We start from the raw sequence: 21511 nt of genomic DNA, 5'->3' as shown, positions 1-21511 counted from the left end.
GAAACCGAAAACTAATTTGAGAAGAATGCAAACAAATGCACAGCCCGGGCCAGCACGGTGGCTCACGCCTCTCATCCCAGCACTGTGGGAGGCCGAGGCGGGAGGATCGCTTGAGTCCAGGAGTTTGAGATCAGCCTGGGAAACATGGTGAAACCCTGTCTCTATAAAAAAAATACAAAAATTAGCCGGGTGTGGTGGTGCACATCTGTAATTCCAGCTACTCGGGAGGCTGAGGCATGAGAATGGCTCGAACCTGAGTAGAAGTTGCAGTGAGCCAAGATTGCACCACTGCACCCCAGCCTGGGCAATAGAGCAAAACTCTGTCTTTAAAAATAAAAAATAGCACAACGTATCAAAAATTTCAAGATGCAGCTAAGGCAGTGCTGAAAGGGAAATTTATAACTGTAAATGTCTACATTCAAAGAAAGAAGAAAAATCTCAAATCAAAAACCTAACCTTCCACCTTGAGAAACTAGAAAAAGAACTAAACCCAAAGTGAATTAAAAAAAGGAAGAAAATAATAAACGTGAGAGTGGAAATGGGAATTAAAAATACAGAGAATGGAAAAACAAAAGAGATAATCAAGAGAACCGAAGGTGGGTTTTTTGAAAATAACACAATTGACAAATCTTTCACTAGACTGACCAAGAAAAGAAAGACGGGACACAAATGACTAAAATCAGAGACTGAGCACCGTGGCTCACCCCTGTCATCCCAGCACTTTGTGAGGCCGAGGGGGAAGGATCGCTGAGGCCAGCATTCAAGACCAGCCTGGGGGAACATGATGAGACCCCATCTCTAATAAAAATGAAGAAATAAAAAATTACAAACCCAAGTTTCTCAAATCAGAAATGAAAGAGGAAACATGATTGCCGACCTGACAGAAATAAAAGGATTCCATGAAAACACTACGAACAATTGTACAGCAAGAAACCAGACCATCTAGACACAACAGCCAAACTCGTAGAAGGACACAAACTACCGAAAGTGACTCAAAAATGACCCCAAGGAAGCATGTGGGGTATCAGCCCCGCCCTCGGTCTCCCCGACCGTTCAGCGCAGGGTGGGGAGACAGGGAAGCATGATCCCCGTTCCCTGGCCTGCATTTCCAAGTCTGAATCCCCCAGCACCCAGGGGAGGGCCTCGTAGGAGGAGGTACCACAGGCTATTGTGCCAAGAGCCACTGGAGGCTGCAGTAGGGGCTGGGGCGCTGCGTTCCTGGAGGGTCTCCTTCCAGTCAGAGAATGTCCCTGGGGAAGAAGCCTGGGTCTGAACCCCTCAACCCCTGCCCTCCCTGGGCAGATGTGTGGGACCGGGGCCCCTTCACACGGTCCTTTCCAAAATCTCATCACTCCTAGGGCCAGGAGTGGGTGCCAGGCCTGTGCTGGAAATGGGCAGGTTTGGTCACAGCCCCTGCAGCTCTGGTCCAGGTCATAGGAGGCACCTCTGAGCGGTCTCACTATGCCATGACAAAGCGCTGCAAGGCAGAGGGGACCCACAACAGTATCCCTTGTCTCAGCCATTTCCCTGCACTCAACTTCCTCATCTATCCTCTGTGGCCTAGATTTCGGACAGCCCTGCCCACCTACTGTCCGTTCACTGCTCAGTCTGCAGTGACTGTTCCATAGCACTCCATGGCTCCCCAGTGCTCTTGGGGAAAAGGCCAAGCCACAGCCTGAGGCCCCAGGCTCTGCTTAGCTCTCCAGAAGAGCTTCTCACCATCCAGCACCCAACCCACCCCCTCCCAACTCTGCACCTCCCTGCATAAGCCCTGCTCACTCACCCCCACTCACACCCCACCCATCCCCTCTCCCACTCCCGTTCACTCACCCCCACTCACACCACACTCATCCCCACTCACACTCCCGCTCACTCACCACCACTCACACCCCACTCATCCTCACTCACACTCCCGCTCACTCACCCCCATCACACCCCACTCATCCCCACACCCCCCCACTCACTCACCCCCACTCATCCCCGCTCACTCCCGCTCACCCCATCACACCTCCGCTCACTCACCACCACTCACACCCCACTCATCCCCGCTCACTCACCACTACTCACACCCCACTCATCCCCGCTCACTCACCCCCACTCTCTCACCCCCACTCTCTCACCCCTAGGCCTTCACACAGGCTACACCACCAGCCTCTCCTCCACCACCAACCCCTCATCCACCAACTATTACTTGACTAAATCCTCTCAACCCTCTGGTTCTAGACTAAAGAGGCTTCCCTAACCCAGGGCCAAGCGCTGCCCCGCCATCACGCCACTCACCCTTTTGTGGCTTCTGTGGCCTGAAGCTCACATTCCCACGCTCAGTCCCTGCTACCCGAGGACCCCACAAGCCCCATTTGTGGGTGGGGCCTGGCACACTCTGCACAACGAGCTGCTTTTGCATGCACTGCTCTGCAGCTTTGGGCAATCACCCGCCCCCGTGTCCTCTGTGAAGTGGGATGACAGGTACGCAGGCTGCCAACATACCAAGCAGATAACACGGGCACAAGAACTGGCGTTCAGGGCTTGGCTCATGGAGGGGCCCGAAGTCCCAGCTCAGCGGAGCCTGCCTTGATCCCAGGGTTATGTCTAGGAATTCCCAGCATGCAGGACTTTCAGTGCTCAAGGCAGGATGGTCCCTGGGCAAACCCGGAAGAGCTGGCTGCCTCAATAGGCCACAGAGGGCCTGGCCCTGCATGGGAACTGCCTGTCTCCAGGGCGCTTGCCAACATCTGCTGCTGGCCATGACTCAGCACTTTTGATGGTGGAAAACCCACCACTTGTTTCCGAATCACAAACCGCAGGTGTGCCCTGACCCGAGTGGCCCCAGAAGGCGCACAGGAGGAACTGGGGCACTCACTTTCCACGTGGCCCATCTCCACGGCCACCAGAAGGGCCCACTCATAGTAGCCCTTGCCCTGCTGGGCCGGGCCCTGGCGGGTGCAGAGGTGGCCCAGCTACAGGAGCACGTGGGTGAAGTCCCGGCCACACTCCCCGCAAGGCAGCCTTGAGAACAGCCGCACGGCCTCCAGGAGGTAGTGCTGGGCCAGCCTGCTGGCACTCGCGTGCAGGCACAGGGTCCCAAAGTTGGCCAGCACCACTGCCTGGTTCCTCCGCAGGCCCAGGTCCCAAGGCGCCCGTAAGGCGCAGCAGTAGCCCTCGGCTGCCTGCCTCATCTGGCCTGTCCTCTTCAGAGCCACGGCCAGCATGTTGGCAATCACACCCTGCTGGTCCTCGCTGGCCACCACTGCATCCTGGACAGACTGCAGGATGTTCAGGGTCACCAGGCTCTGTCCATGAAGCACGTGAAGCCAGGCCAGGGCCACCAGGCGGTCCACGATGGCACGGACTCCGGCCATGAGGAGGCCAGCTTTCTTGGCCGCCCCTCGGGCCTGTGCCCGGCGCCCAGTCAGCTCCTCCTCGTCGCTAAAGCTGCAGAACATGCCACTCAGCCATGGTAGCGCCACGTCATACAGGCCACGGAAGCTGGCCTTGGACCCGGGGGCGTTCAGGAACAGCAGCAGTGAGCTCAGAGCCTCTGGGTCCTCCCAGTCGTCCTCAGCTTCCAAGAAGAAGGAGGGCTCCTCGGGGTCCTGCAAGCTCACGTTGCTGGATGCCGCACAGAGACCCCAGGACGCTGGCTCCAGGGGGCAGCCTGGGCAGGTCTTGCATTCTTCCAGAACATTCTTCACCTTCGGCAGGGTCTCCTGTGGCTCCAGGCCCAGGCAAGGTGGAGGTATTTCTGCAAGTCACAAAAACACCTAGACAGATGTGAGTCCTTGGTCCACTGGGGGCAGAGTCCCCACACATCCCCGACCCTGGCGCAGCTTGCCACGAGCCCTTGAGAATTATGTGCAATGCAAACTTGGGGCCTGGAGCACGTAGGAACTCCGGCACTATGGGGACAGAGAGAACACGCAGGCCCGTGGCCCGACTCTCCTACAAAATCACCCTCCTGTCCTGCTTTGTCACCCACCTGACAGCAAGGTTTTAGGAGACTATGTCAGCTCAGTGATCCCTCAGAGATGCCTTTCCCTTTAGAAAGAATCAAAGCCTTCTAACTGGACCCACGTATATGCAGCACTACAACTACAAATGTAACTTTTGTCAGCATATTGGGCCCCCCGGTGGGGTATAGGAATCCATGAAATCCTCAACAGCCAATCAGAGCTATGGATCAGCTCAAAAGCTGCTATGCAAAATTGGTAAAGCCACCGACGGCACAGGACAGGGGTGTTGTACCCATGTACCCAGCTCCGTGCAGGGAAACGGACCATCCCTGCAGGAAGGATGGGAAAGCTTCCAGGCCCCTGTGGCCACCTTCACCTTGGATGGTCTGAAAACCTGAAGCCCTCAGTTCCTAAAGGGTTAACAAAGGCCAGACTGCTCCAGCAGCCCACTGGTGCCTGCTGGCTTTGGTGGATTCCTAGCCAAAGCCCCCTCCCAGAGGTGAGCAAACAAGCGCATTTCCTGTTGGAAAACCTGGGATGAAAGGAGGCATTACTGGGAAGGGAAAAACCTAGATTGAAACAGACTCTGTTTCAAGCTCACATGTAAAAAGTATTTTCTATACAAACTGCCTCCTAATTCATCTGTAAAGGCTTGGAATTAAAAAAATAAATAAATATGATTTAGAGGCTAATGTGACTTGACTACACTAGATGAGCTAAGAAATCTCCCCCACCCGGCAGAGGCCCACAGCCCCTCCCAGCCACTACCCTGGCCTCCGGGGCAGCTGGAGAGCCACGTGCCTTTGCTCCAGAGACTTTGGCAGAGGGTGGAACCACCCCCTCCCCGAGGCAAACCTACAACAGCCTTCCCTTCCCCACTGGCTCGCCTCAGGAAGGAGCAGACCCTTCAGGGACCTCAGTTGAGGCCCCTGCAACCTAAGGCTCTGAATTCTGCTACCCGCTGAGGGCTGTGTGGCCTCCCATCTCTGAGGCAGAGCACAGGGTGAACTGCAGCTTCTCCAGGTCATGAAGAAGGAACTCACAGCTACATGTGGGCCCCAGCAGTGGAAAGGATGCCCCACCTCGGTTGGGGACCAGGCGGGGGCCAGCATGTTCATTGGAAGAAGTGTGGGACCACACAGCCTCCAGTGCCAGAGTAGACGGGAGGTTCAGGCCCACCTCAGGCGATGTCCCTCAAGTCCCCGACCCACACCACAGAGGTGTGACAGCCGCATCCAATGCCCACTGTACTCAGCTCTGTCCCCTCCCCCGGTGTTACTCCAAGGCCCAGCTCATAACCAGAGGAAGCCTGAGGCACGGGCAAAACCCACCTTGTTCCTGCGGCTGCTCGGTCTCAGCTTCCTCTACTGAGTCTGCCAAGGGAGAAAAGAGAAGCAATGAACACCCCCAGCCAGCACCTCTGGTCCCATGTCAGGTTGAGCTGGTGTCGGTGTTGCAGGGTGAGAGCATTGCAGGGTGCAGGGGTTGAAAGTCATATCATCCTCTTCCCTCCTGGATCAAGGGAACAACATCACTGGGGGGTGGACACTTTCTGCGATATTGGGAGTAACATCGTCTTCTGTGCCTTGGAATATTAAGGACAATATCATGGGGGGCCGTGTACATCTTCTGCAATATTGGGAATAATATTATCCTCTCTCCCCCTGCATACTAGGAAAGATATCACAGAGTACGTGTTCACCTCCTGCGATATGGGGATTAATACCATCTTCTCCCCTTCCAGATATCAGGAAGAGTATCACACGGCGGTATACGGTGTCTGCAATATTGGGAGTAATATCAACCTCTCAGCCTTGGAATATTAAGAAGAATATCACAGGGTGGATGTACACCCCCTGCCATATTGGAAGTAACATCAGCCTCTCCTCTCCATGGATATTATGAACAATATCCCAGGCTGGGTGTACGCCTCCTGCTCTATGGGGAATCATATCATCCTCTCCCTTCCAGAATATTAATAACAATATCACAGGGTGGGTGAACACAGCCTGCGATACTGGAATTATTGTCATCCTCTCCCCCTCCAGATACTAGGAACCATATCACAGAAGAGCTGTACCCTCCCTGTGATATTGGGAGTAATATCATACGCTTCTTCTGTGAATATTAGGAGCAATATCACCGGGTGGATGTCCATTCATTGCTATGTTGGGAGTCATGTCATATTCTACCCCCGTGGATATTAGGATCAGTTTAACAGGGTGCGTGTACACCTACTGTGATATTTAAACTAAAATCATGCTCTCTGTCCCTGGATATTAGGAACAACATCACAGGTAGGTATACACCCCCTGCAGTATTAGAAGCAATAATATGATTAATTAGTAAACATCAATCATCGATTTTAATAATTATCAGGCTGGTCTCAAACTCTTGACTTCAGGTGATCTGCCTGCCTCAGTCTCCCAAAGTGCTGGAATTACAGGCGTGAGACACCGCCCCCAGCCAACACTTCTTGACATCCCTTTTTGGACCTCAAATTTAGCATACCGAAAACATACTTTTGATTCCCCCTGTTATAACCCACTCCTCCCGGAGTCTTCCCGATCCCAATAACAGCATCTCTAGTCTTCCAGTTACTCAGGCCAAAATCCTTGACATCATCCTTAAAACTTCTTTTTCTCTCTCTTGTCATCCAACCCATTTAAACTCTCCTTTCAAAATATATGCCAGACCTAACCACTTCTCACCTTTCTCATCATTTCCAACCAGGTCCAGCCCTCATCACAGTGCTCTGGGTTACTGCAAAAGCCTCCCAATCGCCAGGCACAGTGGCTCACACCTGTAATCCCAGCACTTTGGTAGGCCAAGGCAGGTGGATCATCAGAGATCAGGAGCTCAAGACCAGCCTGACCAACATGGTGAAACCCCTCTACTAAAAATACAAAAAATTAGCCAAGCATGGTGGTGGGCGCCTGTAATCCCAGCTATTCGGGAGGCTGAAGCAGGAGAATCACTTGAACTCAGAAGACAGAGGTTACAGTGAGCCGAGATCGTGCCATTGCACTCCAGCCTGGGTGACAAGAGCGAAACTCCATCTCAGAAGGTCAAAAAAAAAAAAAAAAAAAAAAAAGGCTCCCAACCCGCCTGTCTCCTTCCGCCTTTCACCCTGCCCTGCATTCTACCTTCCACTCTCAAACATTTCCGAAAAAAAAAAAATTATATCCACAGAGAAAGTACAAATGAGGTGAAATGTTTGGGGAATCTGAGGGAAGAGTATATGGGAATTCTCTGTACTATTTTTGCAACTTTTCCATAAGTCTGGATTATTTCGAATTCAAGAGTTAAACAAAGAAAAAAATAAAAAACACACTATCTCCCTTTGTGAATCCATCCTGTCTTTCCCCTGGCAACTTAAGGACGCTCTCAACTAACACATCTATTTTTTCATGAACACTAAAAGAACTCTTGTCTAGTTTTCACTTTCTGTGCTTGGCAGTAGAAGAGTGTGTGTGAGTGTGTGTGTGTATTTCATATATATGTGTGTGTGTATATATATGTGTGTGGTGTTTATGTATATATAGAGAGGGAGAAATATATATATGAGTATATATATCAATATATAGTACGTTTACAATGGTAATGTGTATATATATAAATATGTGTGTGTGTAGATATATATAATACACACCCCATAGCCTGTCCTTAACCAGTTCTAAACTTAGTCAGAAAAACACATACCTAAGCAGAGAATTTCAAAATAATATGATGAATATTTTGATAGAGGGATGTGTGGCTATGGAACACGCTGCTAAGACACAAAACCTCCTAGATGGGACAATGAATGAATGAAGTTTTGCACCTATAGTCGCCCCCTCTGATATCCCCTCAAACCTTTATAGTTTTATGCATTTGCTTCCCCCAGGACCCCCGTTTCATAAGGGTTAGTCCTAGATTCTAGCAAGTTCCTACTACAGCTGGCACACATATGCCATTCAAGAAACAGGGGCGGAGTGAATGATGAGTTAAGAACCATTTGTCAGCCAGTGCTCAGTAATACAACATGCACTGGTATGCAAATTATACTTTTGTTGAAAGCAACAGCAGGATCACAAATTATCTTTCCAGAGAAAGCAAACCTCAAAAGCTTCTTTACCCTAGTAAAGCACATTATAAGAAGCTCCCCTTATATAAAAGAAAACCTCCTCATTCGTTATCAATGGCATGTAAACCTAATAAGCCTTCACCTCTGATGACATCTCTTCCATCCCCAGGGCTAGATAAAGGAGGTTCCGGAAACCCTGGTAGTTGTGAAGGTGGCTCCCAGCTCTGATAGTCTTGAACCCTGCGGGCACGGAGGTCACACAGCAGAAGAACAACCAAGGCAAGCATCATCAGGCTTCGAATATGTTTGAATCAGAGACGGCAAATAGGCTGCAGCCAACTGAAAACACCAGAGATTCATGGTGGCCACCTGAGAGGTTATGCTCTTAAAAAACAAAAATAAAAAATAAAAATTAAAAAATTAAGAAAGGAAGGGGTCAAGAATCCATCAGGTCTGACTGAGACGTGTATCAGTGACTAACACCCCGTATGGCAAAAGTACTCCGGTGCGCTTTGGGTACTCACAGCTTCAGCAGTATTCAAAGGCGTGTGCTTCCCTAAGACTAAGCCACGGGAATACCCCCAGCAACACTGCCAGGAGAAACGTCTCCCATGGATTTGGCTAGAAATACAGTTGTCTTTAACAAATTAACACTGAATAAATCCTGACTTATTAGAGCCTGTGAGAATGACATTCTCAATGATAACAGTTATCACTACAATCTCCAAACATCTGCGATCCTGCAGGGAGGAGCTGTGACAGTGCAGGCCAAGTGTCCAGAATGCTTCCCAGACTGCCTGTTACAGAATAAAAGAATTGAAACCTCCCCTAAGAATGTCTTCACTCACATTTAGCCAGTTGTTCCTTTGTGTGCATCTCTGTGCTAAAATGGCCATTCTTCCCCACAGCCTGAAGTCATATGCTAAAATAAATGACACTCACATGAAGCCAGAACCATGCAGATGCCAAGGAAACCAACACAAATGAAATGGGCTGGAGAGTGTGGCCAGGAGGATGGTAGTTCCCAGGAAGCAATTACTTCATCTCTGCCCATGAAGCAGGCAGCTGTCATTGTCCCCCAGGCCCACGCCAGCCACTCGAAGTAGGTTCTAACCAAACTACCTCCAACAAGCAATGTAAATACACCACACAATTGGCTTCTGAAAGGACACCTTGCAACCAACAAGAAACTGTTAGCACAACTTTGACAAACTGTGCAACTAAAAACCTTGGAAAGGGACAAACACTGCCACATTTTGACTCAAATAGTGTTACGTGGTAGCACTGCAATAATTCACTGAAACAAAAGAATGAATGAGGAATATGTTTATATAGGAATCAGAGGAAGCATGACTAATCATTTAAAGAAATAGGTCAAGAAACTTCTACGTTCAAATGCTACCGTGAGACACTGTCAGGGCCTTAGGCAAATTCACTTCTCTTGGTCCTGTTTCTGGGTTCATCAAGACCCAGCTTTGGACTAGGGAATCTGTTGCTTTCCAATGCCTTCCTTCTGTGATTCCAGCCCAGATTTTAGGACTGCTCTCCCACTTGGTATATGAAAGCACTTTCGATGTAGAACAGCAAGAGTACATTTCTGTATTGAATGCGGCTTGGGACCTACTCTATGAGGAAGAATATCATCATGTAACTTTAAGCATGACGACAAGGCGCACTCTAGATAAGGATAACACATAAGATGTGGCCATACACTTGTGCATGCCTGGCAGGGAGATGGAGAAGTCTCATTTAATGAAGCTGGGGTGCCTGTTGCACCTGAACATCCTCAGTCCATATCAAGTTGACAACGTCCTTCTGACATCAAACCACAGGTATCACATACTTTTCCATACTTTCCACCCAAGATTAAAATATGCAGAGCACCATGATAAAGACACCTCCATTCCCAGCATGTTGGCTCTCATTCCGTAGAATTACATACTTTCGGTGCAAAATGGTGACCAGGTTGCAGCGGCAAGCAAGACTGGGCTCAGTGGGGACAGCAGGCCCTGCAGGAGCCACCACTGTCGCCACAGTCTGATGCAGCTGCAGAGAAGCTGTGGCTGAGGCCATTCACTTTGTGAGAGAACCGCACAGGAGGGAAAAGGTAGGGAAGGTCGGGAAGAGGACAATGTCATGCATCTGAGCCCAAGCCAAGCCATCGCATCCCCTGTGACTTGCACTTATACGCCTAGATGGCCTGAAGTAACTGAAGAATCACAAAAGAAGTGCAAATGTCCTGTCCCACCTTAACTGATGACATTCCACCACAAAACAAGTGAAAATGACCGGTCCTTTCCTTAAGCGATTATATTATCTTGTGAAATTCCTTTTCCTGGCTCATCCTGGCTCAAAAAGTTCCCACACTGAGCACCTTGTGACCCCCACTCCTGCCCACCAGAGAACAACCCCCCTTTGACTGTAATTTTCCTTTACCTACCCAAAGCCTATAAAACGGCCCCACCCTTATCTCCCTTCGCTGACTCTCTTTTTCGGACTCAGCCCGCCTGCACCCAGGTGATTAAAAAGCTTTATTGCTCACACAAAGCCTGTTTGGTGGTCTCTTCACACGGACGCGCATGACAGGCAGGTGCAGAGCCAGGGAAGGACCTGTGATGAGAACAGAAAGGAATGCGTCTCCCTGTACACACACTCGGATTTTATGACAATGTGCGCAGGGGGCTGAACTGGATCCCTGAGAACATTCCTCCAAGTTCTTTTGCTGATTTTCTAAATATTGGTGTAAAATCTGAACTCAGACAAAATTTTTTTAAATCGCTTCAATCAACATCTTTGTCTAGTTCTCAGCATCATACCTACGTGATCATCTAGAAAAGCAACTTCTCTTCTAAGGCTCAAATCCTCCTATTAATTCTCAGGGATTTTACAAGGGAATGCACCTCTCATTCGCATCAAGAACTGTGGGGAAAATAAAGAGAGATCAGCCTGTTACTGTGTCTATATAGAAAGAAGTAGACATAAGAGACTCCATTTTGTTCTGTATTTGAGACACTGTTAATCTGTGACCCTATCCCCAACCTTGTCCTTGCAAGAGACATGTGCGGCGGTGACTCAAGGTTTAATGGATTTTGGGCTGTGCAGGATGTGTCTTTGTTAAACAAGTGCCTGAAGGCAGCTTGCTGGTTAAAAGTCATCACCATTCTCTTAATTTCAACTACCCAGGGACACCTACACGGCCAAACGTTGCAAGGACCTCTGCCTAGGAAAGCTAGGTATTGTCCAAGGTTTCTCCCCATGTGATAGACTGAAACAATAATGCTAAAAGGTTTATGGAGATGTTTGCATATGCATCTCAGGGCACCGCATTTTCCTTTAAACTTATTCATGTCACAGAGATTTTTGTTCCTACGTCTTACTGCCAATTTCCTCCCTACAATGATTCTATTGTCCTGCCACTCCCTTATCTTTAAGATGGTAAAGATAATTATCAATAAATACTAAGGGAACTCAGAGACCGGTGCCCGCGTGGGTCCTCTGTAAGCTGAGCGCCGGTCCCCTGGGCCCCCGCTTTTCTTTCTCTATACTTTGTCTCTGTGTCTTATTTCTTTTCTCAAGTCTCTCGTTCCACCTAACGAGAAACACCCACAGGTGTGGAGGGGCAGGCCACCCCTTCAAAGAACACACACAACTACCGTTAAAGAAATGCTTAATTTGCTTACATAATTTTTTTTTTTTTTTTTTTTTTTTGAGACGGAGTCTCGCTCTGTCACCCAGGCTGGAGTGCAGTGGCCGGATTTCAGCTCACTGCAAGCTCCGCCTCCCAACACCCAGATTTGAAATACAACAGAGAAGACAACTTTTTGATAGCTCTGCTTTCCAACTGCGAACTGCGGGTGGAGAAAATAACCTGCCATGATTTCTAACCAGTTAACAACCTGCCTTCCCTGGCTGCAGTAGGAGCAATCTTTCTGAGCTCAGGATGAAAAAGAACCCAGCTGGTTAGGGGACAGACAATCATCAGTTCTCCACGGGCTTCCCGGGTCCCAAATCCCCATGTGATACGTGGAAGTAAAAAGCTATCAATGACCAAGCATCAGAACGCTTATCCCACCTCGCCATCTGCTTCTCCTGCCATGCAAATTTAAAATTAATAAGCCTGCTATTAGAGAACAGAGTTGGTGCTGCATCTGTCTTCCTAAAATTACGGATAATTACCAGCCCACAATGGCTTCTAATCAGATTTGAGTAGTCCCTTAGACAGGAAGCTAAAGTGCCTCAGCCCTAAACTGAGAAGAAAACAGAAACTGGACCGCTCTAGGTTCGATTTTTTCCCCCTTGTTCTAAAGTTGCTGTTCCCGAATCTCCTTCTACTGTCTTGTTTATAAAATGTATGAGAAACAAGGAAATTCAAAGACATGATAGAAATGGCCACTTTTTCTAAGTACAAACTTTGTGAACATTATTTTCAGCTGCTGGGCTTTTTCTCCACAAATTTTGAGCCTGGAGTACATTTTCTCCCTCGTGGTTACACATTCAGAGTCAGGGAAGGTGACTTTAGCAGTAAAGAGGGGAGTGCAGTGAGAAGTGATTGGGCACTGAGAAGGGCAGACAGGGACTCTACCTCGGTGGCCTACAGCATTCCTGGGCCTCTGACTTTACTTTTCCATCTGTACAAGGGATCTAAAGGCTAGTGATTCTAGGCCACGACAGCTCTTCATACACACATACACTAACATCACACGCCTGTGTGAAAAGCTGTGACACTTGGCTGATTTTCTGAAGAAGTTATCTTGTATCATTTCTACTCAAGTACTCCACCTCCTTCCAGACAAGTATCTGAGGATGATGGGCTATCCCACAGCCATGTGTGTAACCTCTCCTGCTTACGATCCCTGTTCACATAGCATTTTCCAAAAGCATTTGGTGGGAAGTGACAGAAGAAAGAAGAATAACGTTCTTTCAGCCCATTCATTCATTCATTCAACAAATATTGACTAACTATCTACGTGCCAAGCACTGGTGATATAACAGGGAACATACATTTTTGTAGGTAGAGACAGACAACCAAAAAGTATGTTAAAGAGTGATCAAGACTGTAGAGGAAAATACACCAGGAAACAGGAAAGAAGAATACCCCTAGCCACCCTACACTGGGGTGACGCTAGTGTTACAAAATGGAAACAGCGGCCGGACGCGGTGGCTCACACCTGTACTCTCAGCTCTTTGGGAGACTGAGGCAGGCAGATCACCTGAGTTCAGGAGTTCAAGATCAGCTTGACCAAAACGGTGAAACCCTGTCTCTACTAAAAACATAAAAATTAGCTGGACGTGGTGGCACATGCCTGTAATCTCAGTTACTCAGGAAGCTGAGGCGCAAGAATCACTTGAACCTGGGAGGCAGAGGTTGGAGTGAGCCGAGATCATGCCACTGCCCTCCAGCCTGGGTGACAGAGCAAGGATCTGTCTCAAAAAATGTAAAAATAAAAAAAAATGTAAACAGAGAATAAGATACCAAAAGAAAGAACATGAACGATTAATTGTAACAAAAGCCTTTGTAAGCTGTTACTTTCCTTCCTGGATCCTTGTCCCTTACAAACAGAAAAAAAAGGCGGATGGGGGTAGCATCAAAATGATGTTTTAAGATGGCTTCGGGTTTCAGATGTCTGACAGCCATACTCATGTACTTCAAGGAAAAAGCTCTAGCTCTAGAAGCCATCTGGGCAATGGTTTAATGTCTTTTTTTTTTTTTTCCAGAGAGTTTTAAAATACAGGAAAATGTGTTTATTTGGCTGCTCTGTGCCCGCACACGTGCAAACTGTGCTAACAGGTTTCTCCAAGTTTTGCTGAATTTGCCAGCTTGCCATAAACAGGCTTCCATGTCTTAATTGTCTATAAATAACACAAACACACAAAAATGCAAATCAAGACAAACTGTCCCTTCGACTGCTACTGCCATGATGACAGCAAGCGACAATTGGCCAAATCAATACGTGGAGACTGAAGCTGTCCGGCAGAGAGCACAGGGTCGACTGCTTTTCCCATAGCATTTAAAGAAACAAGCGGAAACGGCTCTCCACACAGGACAGACACGTCCTTGGTTCTTTGAATCAATACTGCCAATGCCCAAAATACTTTCTCCATCACACTATCTATATGGAATTCAAGTTCCTTCCAATACCATGAGTAACACCAGTGATAGACTATGTTTAACCATAATGACCCATTAGCATTCTTTTTCCTCTAAAATGTTGAAATAATAACACTGATTGTGGGCTCACGAGGTGCCAGGCTCTGAGTTTGATCTCGTTTAGTTCTCATTGAAATCCTGCAAGATCAGTAACATATTCTCTCATTTTTCATAGATGAGGAAACTGAGGCATAGAAAGGCTAAGTAAGTTGTCCATGGTCACAGGTGATTTAGGAAGTTTTCTTCAAACTTTCAAAAGTTAACTACTGCCACTATTACACATGGGTTTTTGTTTGCTTTTGTTTGTTTTGAGACAAGGTCTTGCTCTGACCAGGCTGGAGTGCAGTGGCATGATGATGGTTCACTGCAGCCTCGACTTCCCAGGCTCAAGTGATTCTCGCACCTCAGCCTCTCCAGTAGCTGGGATTACAGGCATGAGCCACCACACCTGGCTAATTTTTTAATTTTTATTTTTTGTAGGGATGGGCTTTCACCATGTGGCCCAGACTGGTTCCAAACTCTGGGCTCAAGAGATCCTCCCAGGTCGGCCTCCCAAAGTGCTGGGATTACAGGTGTAAGCCACTGTGCACAGCCCTACAAATGTGACTTATACAAAGTCAGAGCAGTGAGCAGGAAGAGAACAGAGACTTCAGCGAGTCTCCTGGCTGTGGCAACGCCATATCCCTCCTCCATACCGTAATGTGTCTACATCCACCAAGCTCCTAGACGTTGAAGGCAGGCCAGCTCAGAGACGACACAGCAGTCAAGAAAGAGAAGATGCAGACATGCGTCTTGATTTCGGCTCGAGCGTGCCTCTCTGCTCTGCAGCTGCACAGGCAGAAACCAGGGTCCGCGAGTCTCAGGCAGTGTGTTTGGTTCCTGGCTGGTTATCTTTTGGGAGACCATCCCATACAATTAGTGTTACACTTCTCAAAAAGGAAGTGTGAGTTTTATAGAAAAATCGATTCCATTTGGGAGAAAGGCCTAATAAAACCACAAAAGGATAACACATTCATACAACAACAAATTCAATTCATCTGTCACAAACTGAAATCCCAAAGCCCTCGGCACACAGCTGCTTTTCTGAGCTGAAATTCAACTCCAGTTGAGAAATAGGTCAACTTTTCTAAAGAGATTTCTTTTTCACACGCCTTAAATAAAAATTCCTTTCCCTCACTTGTCATTTTCCAGATTTAATGGCTCTGTTGGCCTTCCTCTCATTTAGGCCATGAACACTGACTGCATGTCTGCTACGGCCGGGACTCCAAGGGAGGCACCCTAGGGAACACAGATGACCGCAGCACAGCGACAACCTCAAGGAGCACACACGGGGAAGTCAAGATGATACAATCGCAGACTTCACACAGAAAAGAACTTGGCATCCGTACCCCGTCCCATTTCTAGAAAACAACGATGCTCAGTCAGTAACATTTACCGAACAGCCTGCAGTGTGGAGGCAGGCACGAGGGGGTTCCATGCGGGGAAGAGCCCCTTCAGAAGGGGGCATGCAAGCAACGTGGAGGCAGGAGACGCCCCCACGCACAAGGGCCAGCCTGGGAGCCTGCAGAAATGCCCGTGCATCTGGGAAGAGGGAGAGAGGACAAGATACTTAAATGCTCCAAAATGAAGAGAAGCCTCCCAAGAACCTCCCCCGAAATGGGGCAGGGATTTACAAAAGACCAAACCGAGCATGCGCAGTTACCTGAACATAGCGCCACCAGAGCGAGCTATCAAGGAAGAAACAGGGTCACTAGAAGCCTGAGCCTCTACTCCCAGCTCTGCAACTCATTCACCCGATGACCTTGGTGAAGGCTCTTAGCCTCTGTGAGCCACAAGAGAATCACGGGAAAACAGAAGATATGAAAGTGCTCTACCTTTTTCACAGAACTGCTGCGGGAATAAAATCAGATAACGGATTTTAAAATTCTCTGTGAATTACAAAGCAAAATGCAAACATATGAAATCATTCCTACCATTAATAACAGCACCATCAAATTAAGAGCAGAGTTAAGACCACAGCATTTTCCACCCCCCGACTCCCAAGAGAAATAGTGAGTCCAGCCGATGTATTTGGGCAACCCCAGTATCGAGGCTTTGAGAGCCACAAACCGCTCATGAACTCTGACAGTATCACTCCAGCCCAGTGCTCATTAAGTTCTCCAAGACAGCCAACTGACATAAAATACTACAGCTTTTTCAGCTGGGCTTGAAGTCCTCCAAGCTCACAGCACAGCTCAACAATGAAGAAGAGGTTTTCTGCTACTAGACTCAAAAGCTGGCTTTTGTAGATTCCCACAGAAAGAACATTCAAGGCCAGGCTTGGCGGCACATGCCTGTAATCCCAGCAATTTGGGAAGGCGAGGCAGGAAGATCACCTGAGGTCAGAAGTTCAAGAACACCCTGGCCAATATGGCAAAGCCTCATCTGTACTAAAACTACAAAAATTAGCCGGGCATGCTGGTGGGCACCTGTAATTCCAGCTACTCAGGAGGCTGAGGCAGGAAAATCGCTTGAACTCAGGAGGCCGAGGTAGCAGTGAGCTGAGGTCACGCCACTGCCCTCCAGACTGGATGACAAGAGGGAAACCCCATCTCAAAAAAAAGGAAAAAAAGAAAAAAAGAGCATTCTTTTTTGCTGATGTTAAATTTCCTGTGCTTAACACAGAGAAATCATACAACACTGAAATCCTGAAAAACATATCATAAAAAGCATTTAGTGACTGAAAACACATTCAATATAACCTGTAACAGTGAGTTCCCCTCCTCTTTCCAGCCAGCTCCACTGACGCTGTGACCCTTAACAATGCTTCCACTACCACAGAGGAAAATTAATAGGACCACTTACCCCTCTCAGCTGACAGCTAAACCACTGTTTCTCCCTGGGCTCACTAAAGATGACCTTTACCCAAAACCAGGCTGCAACGACCCTGTAGATGTTGACTAACAATTTCAAAATTCCCATATTCTTTGTCCACTCCTAAGGAAGATGAACTGAAGCCAGGTGTCTCCAAATCAGAACTAACAGAGGCCTTAAACATCAGATGGCCCATTCCTTTCTTTGACAACCGGGGGATCTAAAGCTGAGCGTATGGAAGAAAACAACCTGTTTAGTAACAAAGTGAAAACCAAACCCTAGTCACCCAACCTCTGGTCCGGAACTCCTGCGACAATCCAGCACCCATACAGGATGAGTCTCCCTAACCAGAAACTCCAAAATCCACAAATTTTGAGTGCCGACGTGACGCTCAACGAAATGTTCATTGGAACAGCTCAGACTCTGGATTTTTGAATTCAGGAGGCTCAACCAGCAAGTATAATACAAATATTCAAAAATCCAAAAGTGTAAAAAAATCTGAGACACTTCTGGTTCCAAGCAGTTTGAATGAGGGATATTCAACCTGCATTTTTTTTTTCTCTCTAATGAAGGAAATTAAAAACGAGGCCCAAGCAAAGTCATTCAATCCATACTAAAGTCATTCAATAGTTTAATTAGTACCCATTTAAAGTTAAGTGCTACCCGCAGATATTTAAAAGGATGAATACTTACATGCCTATAATCCCAGAACTTTGGAAGGCCGAGGCGGGAGGATCACCTGATGTCAGGAGTCCAAGACCAACCCGACCAGCATGGTGAAACTCCATCTCTACTATAAATGCAAAAATTAGCCGGGCATGGTGGCGCACACCTGTTATCCCAGCTACTCGGGAGGCTGAGGCACGAGAATCGCTTGAACTTCAGGGAAGCACGTTGCAGTTAGCCGAGATCACACCACTGTGCTCCAGCCTGGACCACAAAGCAAGACTCTATCTCAAAAAAAAAAAAAAAAAAGAAAATTTAAATTGTGTTTTCACATGGAGCCCATGTTCCCAGAACACAAGCCCTGCTCTATGCTCCAAGGGCACACAGGGTGCCCCTTTATCTTAATGCTCACCATATTCCATGGCAGCCATTGACACGTGTCTGTCCATCTCACTAGACTTCCTGCGCATGAGGCAGGGATCATATATTATTACCTTTCTGTCCCCAATGTCTGGCCTAGAAGACACTCAGTAAATGATTCCTGAACTAAGTCAGTTACTAAGATATGTTAAACTTGCATTAACAAAATTGATTGAATAAGTTTGCCAATGCAGCGTTCATACCACTCAGCTTAAATCTCAACCTGCGGATTTATCTTGTGTTCTGCTAGATTATCACCTATTAACATTCAGGAAGCACCTAGTATGTGCTAGGCATTACTAATTGCTGGGGACCTAGTAGTGACAAAACAACATTCCTTGTTCAAAGAGAAGTTCTAGTATAAAGAGGAATAGAAGGAACAGGCTAGATTGATGAGAGAGCTAAGAAAAGGACAGGCTGCCATGGGAAGCACCTGGTCTTGTCTGGATGGTACACAGTTAACAAAGTCTGAGTGCTTCATATAGCATAAGATCATCTCCTCCAAAGAAGCAAACGAAGCTTTGATTCCCCAGTACCAGAAGTCACCATAAAGGTGTGCACAGCCACATGTTTAGTGTAGGAAGTGAAACCAAACAAACAAAAAAGCTCCAAGTTCCAGAGGCAACGGTCCAATTATGAAATCCTCTGGCTACGTTCAATTGAAATTCAAGGTATTCAAGAGGCCAATATTTAAGTGATAAATTCACCCAACCGCTTAAAACTAAAGTAGTCTTTGATTCAAGGGGTAAAGGTATAGTACCTTTTACAAATTTATTAGCTCTTAATATTTACATTTAAATATGATGATGATGGTGTAATAATAACTTTACTGAGTAGTTACTATGTGTTAGGCACCAAACTAGGCACTTTACACACACATTTGCACAATCCTGTGAGATGATAATGACCCCTTGTCATCCCATTTCATAGATGAAAGTCAGGTTTATATATGCTTAAAAACTTGTCCCAAATGACACAGCTAGTTAGCAAAACCCAGGCAGCCTGACTCCATAGGCCTTGTTTAAAGAAGTAATATTTATAAACTGTCCAGCACAGCGGTGGTACAAAGAAGAGTTCAATAAATGCCTAAAGTGTTCTTCATACCCAAAATCGTTTCCTGCCAATCAAACTGGACTTACTCTGGTTCTGCATAACCAACTGTCAAATTATTGTTCCATGAAGAAAAGGTGGAATGGGTAGAGATCAGAACAGAGTGAATAACTGGTCAATGTACTTCATGACAGGTAGTAACAGGATGTGGCATTTAGGCTATTTTCACACTTGTTTTCATAACACTTTTTGTTGGAACCGAACTGTCGATTCCCTCCTGGGCAGGGGTCACCGCAAAGGATCACCAACACGAGATTCACAGCAGAGAGTTATTTATTACTAGCGCGCTAGGGTCCCAAGCTCTAAGTTGGCCCTGGGACCCCGACTACTTGTTACAGGCTGTTTATATAGGCAAACACAAGTTCAAACACAGCTTAGGGCGCGAAATTCAAACAAAGCTTTAGGCGCGTGGTAATTGGGTCTGTCTATGGCCTGAGCAAGGTGTCTTGTTCTAATTGGTTAGAGCAGGACCTTATGAGGTTTTTTTCCTGGAGTTGTTGATTCCGGGAACTTCGAGGCAGGGTGGGACCCCCGGAATTGGCAGGGTGGGACCCCATGAGGTTGTTTCCCGGAATTGGCAGGGTGGGACCCTATCAGAGTGGGACCCTATCGAGGCAGGGTGGGACCCTATCCAGAGCCACCTGGTGTTAATTTTTTTAAGTTCTTTTTTATGAGGCCTAGTTTCTAAGTTTTATGCGGCCTAGTTTCATTCCCTCCTCTTTTTGTGTCAGAGGCTCAATCTTGAGCCTCTTCTTCAGTCCTGAGGTTCTGGTATTGTTGGGTCAGAACCACAGCATGTACTATGTTTAATCTATTTTTAATAAGGGTGAGTAAGCGGTTGAGTATGCATGACCCGAAAGTCAGGATGAGCCTGAGCAGGATGAGGGGTCCTAAGATGGTGAAGATTAGGGTGCTAAGCCAAGGGGATTGGTTGTACCAATTTTTAAACTAATTTTGTTGAGATTTTCTCTCTTTTTTTCTCTTGTCTAATCTTTTTCTTAGTTTTGCCATAGAATCTTTAACTATTCCTGAATGATCTGCATAAAAACAACATTGCTCTTTCAGGGCTGCACAGAGTCCGCCCTCTTTCAGAAAGACAATTTCTAGTCCTTGTCGGTTTTGTAATACAACTTCAGACAGAGAAGTCAAGGACTCTTCAAGTTTTGTGATAGATTGTTCTATGGCTCTAAGGTCTTCATCTATGGCTACTTTAAGTTGTTGCAGATGATGGTTACCATGCACTAGGGCTGCTGTCCCGGTCTCAACTCTAGCCGCTACCTTAATTCCTAACATGTCGGCGAGGGTGAGGGAGATTAAGGGCGGGGAGGTGCTTTGAGGAGCTTTTAGTTGGGGCTTCTCCGATATGGAAACCGGGGGCTTTCTAGCTTCTAATAAAACCTGGTTTGGCCTTACTGCAACAGGGGCAGTGTCTGGATTGACTAATAGTCTGATTTGGAGGGGAATTTTAGGCGGGTTGTGCTGGTATAAATAGAGACCCTATATTAACCTTGTTGTTATCTATCTGCTATCAGATTTTGCCGCATCTTCAAACTTGATGCGAACCAGGTTGCAATTTTCCGAATATCGGGTTGTGGTACAGGGCTGGACAAAGGACATGGTTATATACCAAGGTTTTGTGGCCTATTTTTACTTTCCATTGTTAGTAGTCACACAGGACCAGCTTTTGCAATACAAGTGAGTCAGATTTTCACAAGTTTTTCTTATTTGTCCTGTCCTGAATCCGGGACAGGCATAAAACCTGTTCCGGCTGATAGACACCTTTCTAGCCTGTCCTTTCCATTCTTGTCCATCCTGAGGAGTCCTTAATAGGACTCCTGTGGGACCAGTAAACCGGGGGCCTGTGTTTTTTATCTTTCCTGCTTTTTTTTTTTTTTTTTAGGTTGAAATAGAGGTCTGGAAACCTATTTATAGGTCTTTATAGGAGTATTCTCGGAGGTCTTATTTAAGACCTCTTGATTATTAAAATTAATTATCTGTCAGGTCAGGCTAAATGGCCGGTGGGGGTTAGCGTCAAAAACTACACTAGAGACGGCGCAGGGAAGAAGGGCAAACAATAAGCAAGGAGTTAGATACGAGAGAGTCTTATCTTGAGCGGGTCCGCGGAGCGTCGGAGTTTCCATGTCTCAAGTGGTGTTGGTCCGGACGTCTCTGGAGCAGCCTTGGCGTGGGATGCGTGGATCCAAGTGGAGATTCCGTCAACCTTTATGGCTGTGGGCGTGGTCAGGAGAACAATGTAGGGTCCTTTCCACCGAGGATCTAGTCCTTGAGTGCGGTGCC

At 47.1% G+C, this 21511-nt stretch overlaps 1 protein-coding gene across 1 annotated transcript in view; it reads right to left on the bottom strand.

The window, feature by feature from the left end:
• The window catches only part of LOC135964396 (SH3 domain and tetratricopeptide repeat-containing protein 1-like), a 30218-nt gene extending 9712 nt beyond the window's left edge, over positions 1 to 20506 (bottom strand). Inside the window, exons 1-3 of the mRNA XM_074018078.1 lie at positions 20449 to 20506; positions 5282 to 5323; positions 2281 to 3742 (exon numbers count right to left, since the gene is read on the bottom strand). Coding sequence (XP_073874179.1) covers positions 2958 to 3742; positions 5282 to 5323; positions 20449 to 20506 — 885 coding nt within the window. The 3' untranslated portion in view covers positions 2281 to 2957. The remainder of the gene's footprint in view (positions 1 to 2280; positions 3743 to 5281; positions 5324 to 20448) is intronic.
• Positions 20507 to 21511: the final 1005 nt, after the last annotated feature.

Source organism: Macaca fascicularis, chromosome 15 (genome assembly GCF_037993035.2).
Source record: "Macaca fascicularis isolate 582-1 chromosome 15, T2T-MFA8v1.1".
In the NCBI taxonomy this organism is placed as follows: domain Eukaryota; kingdom Metazoa; phylum Chordata; class Mammalia; order Primates; family Cercopithecidae; genus Macaca; species Macaca fascicularis.
This window is presented reverse-complemented; position numbering and strand designations above follow the sequence as displayed.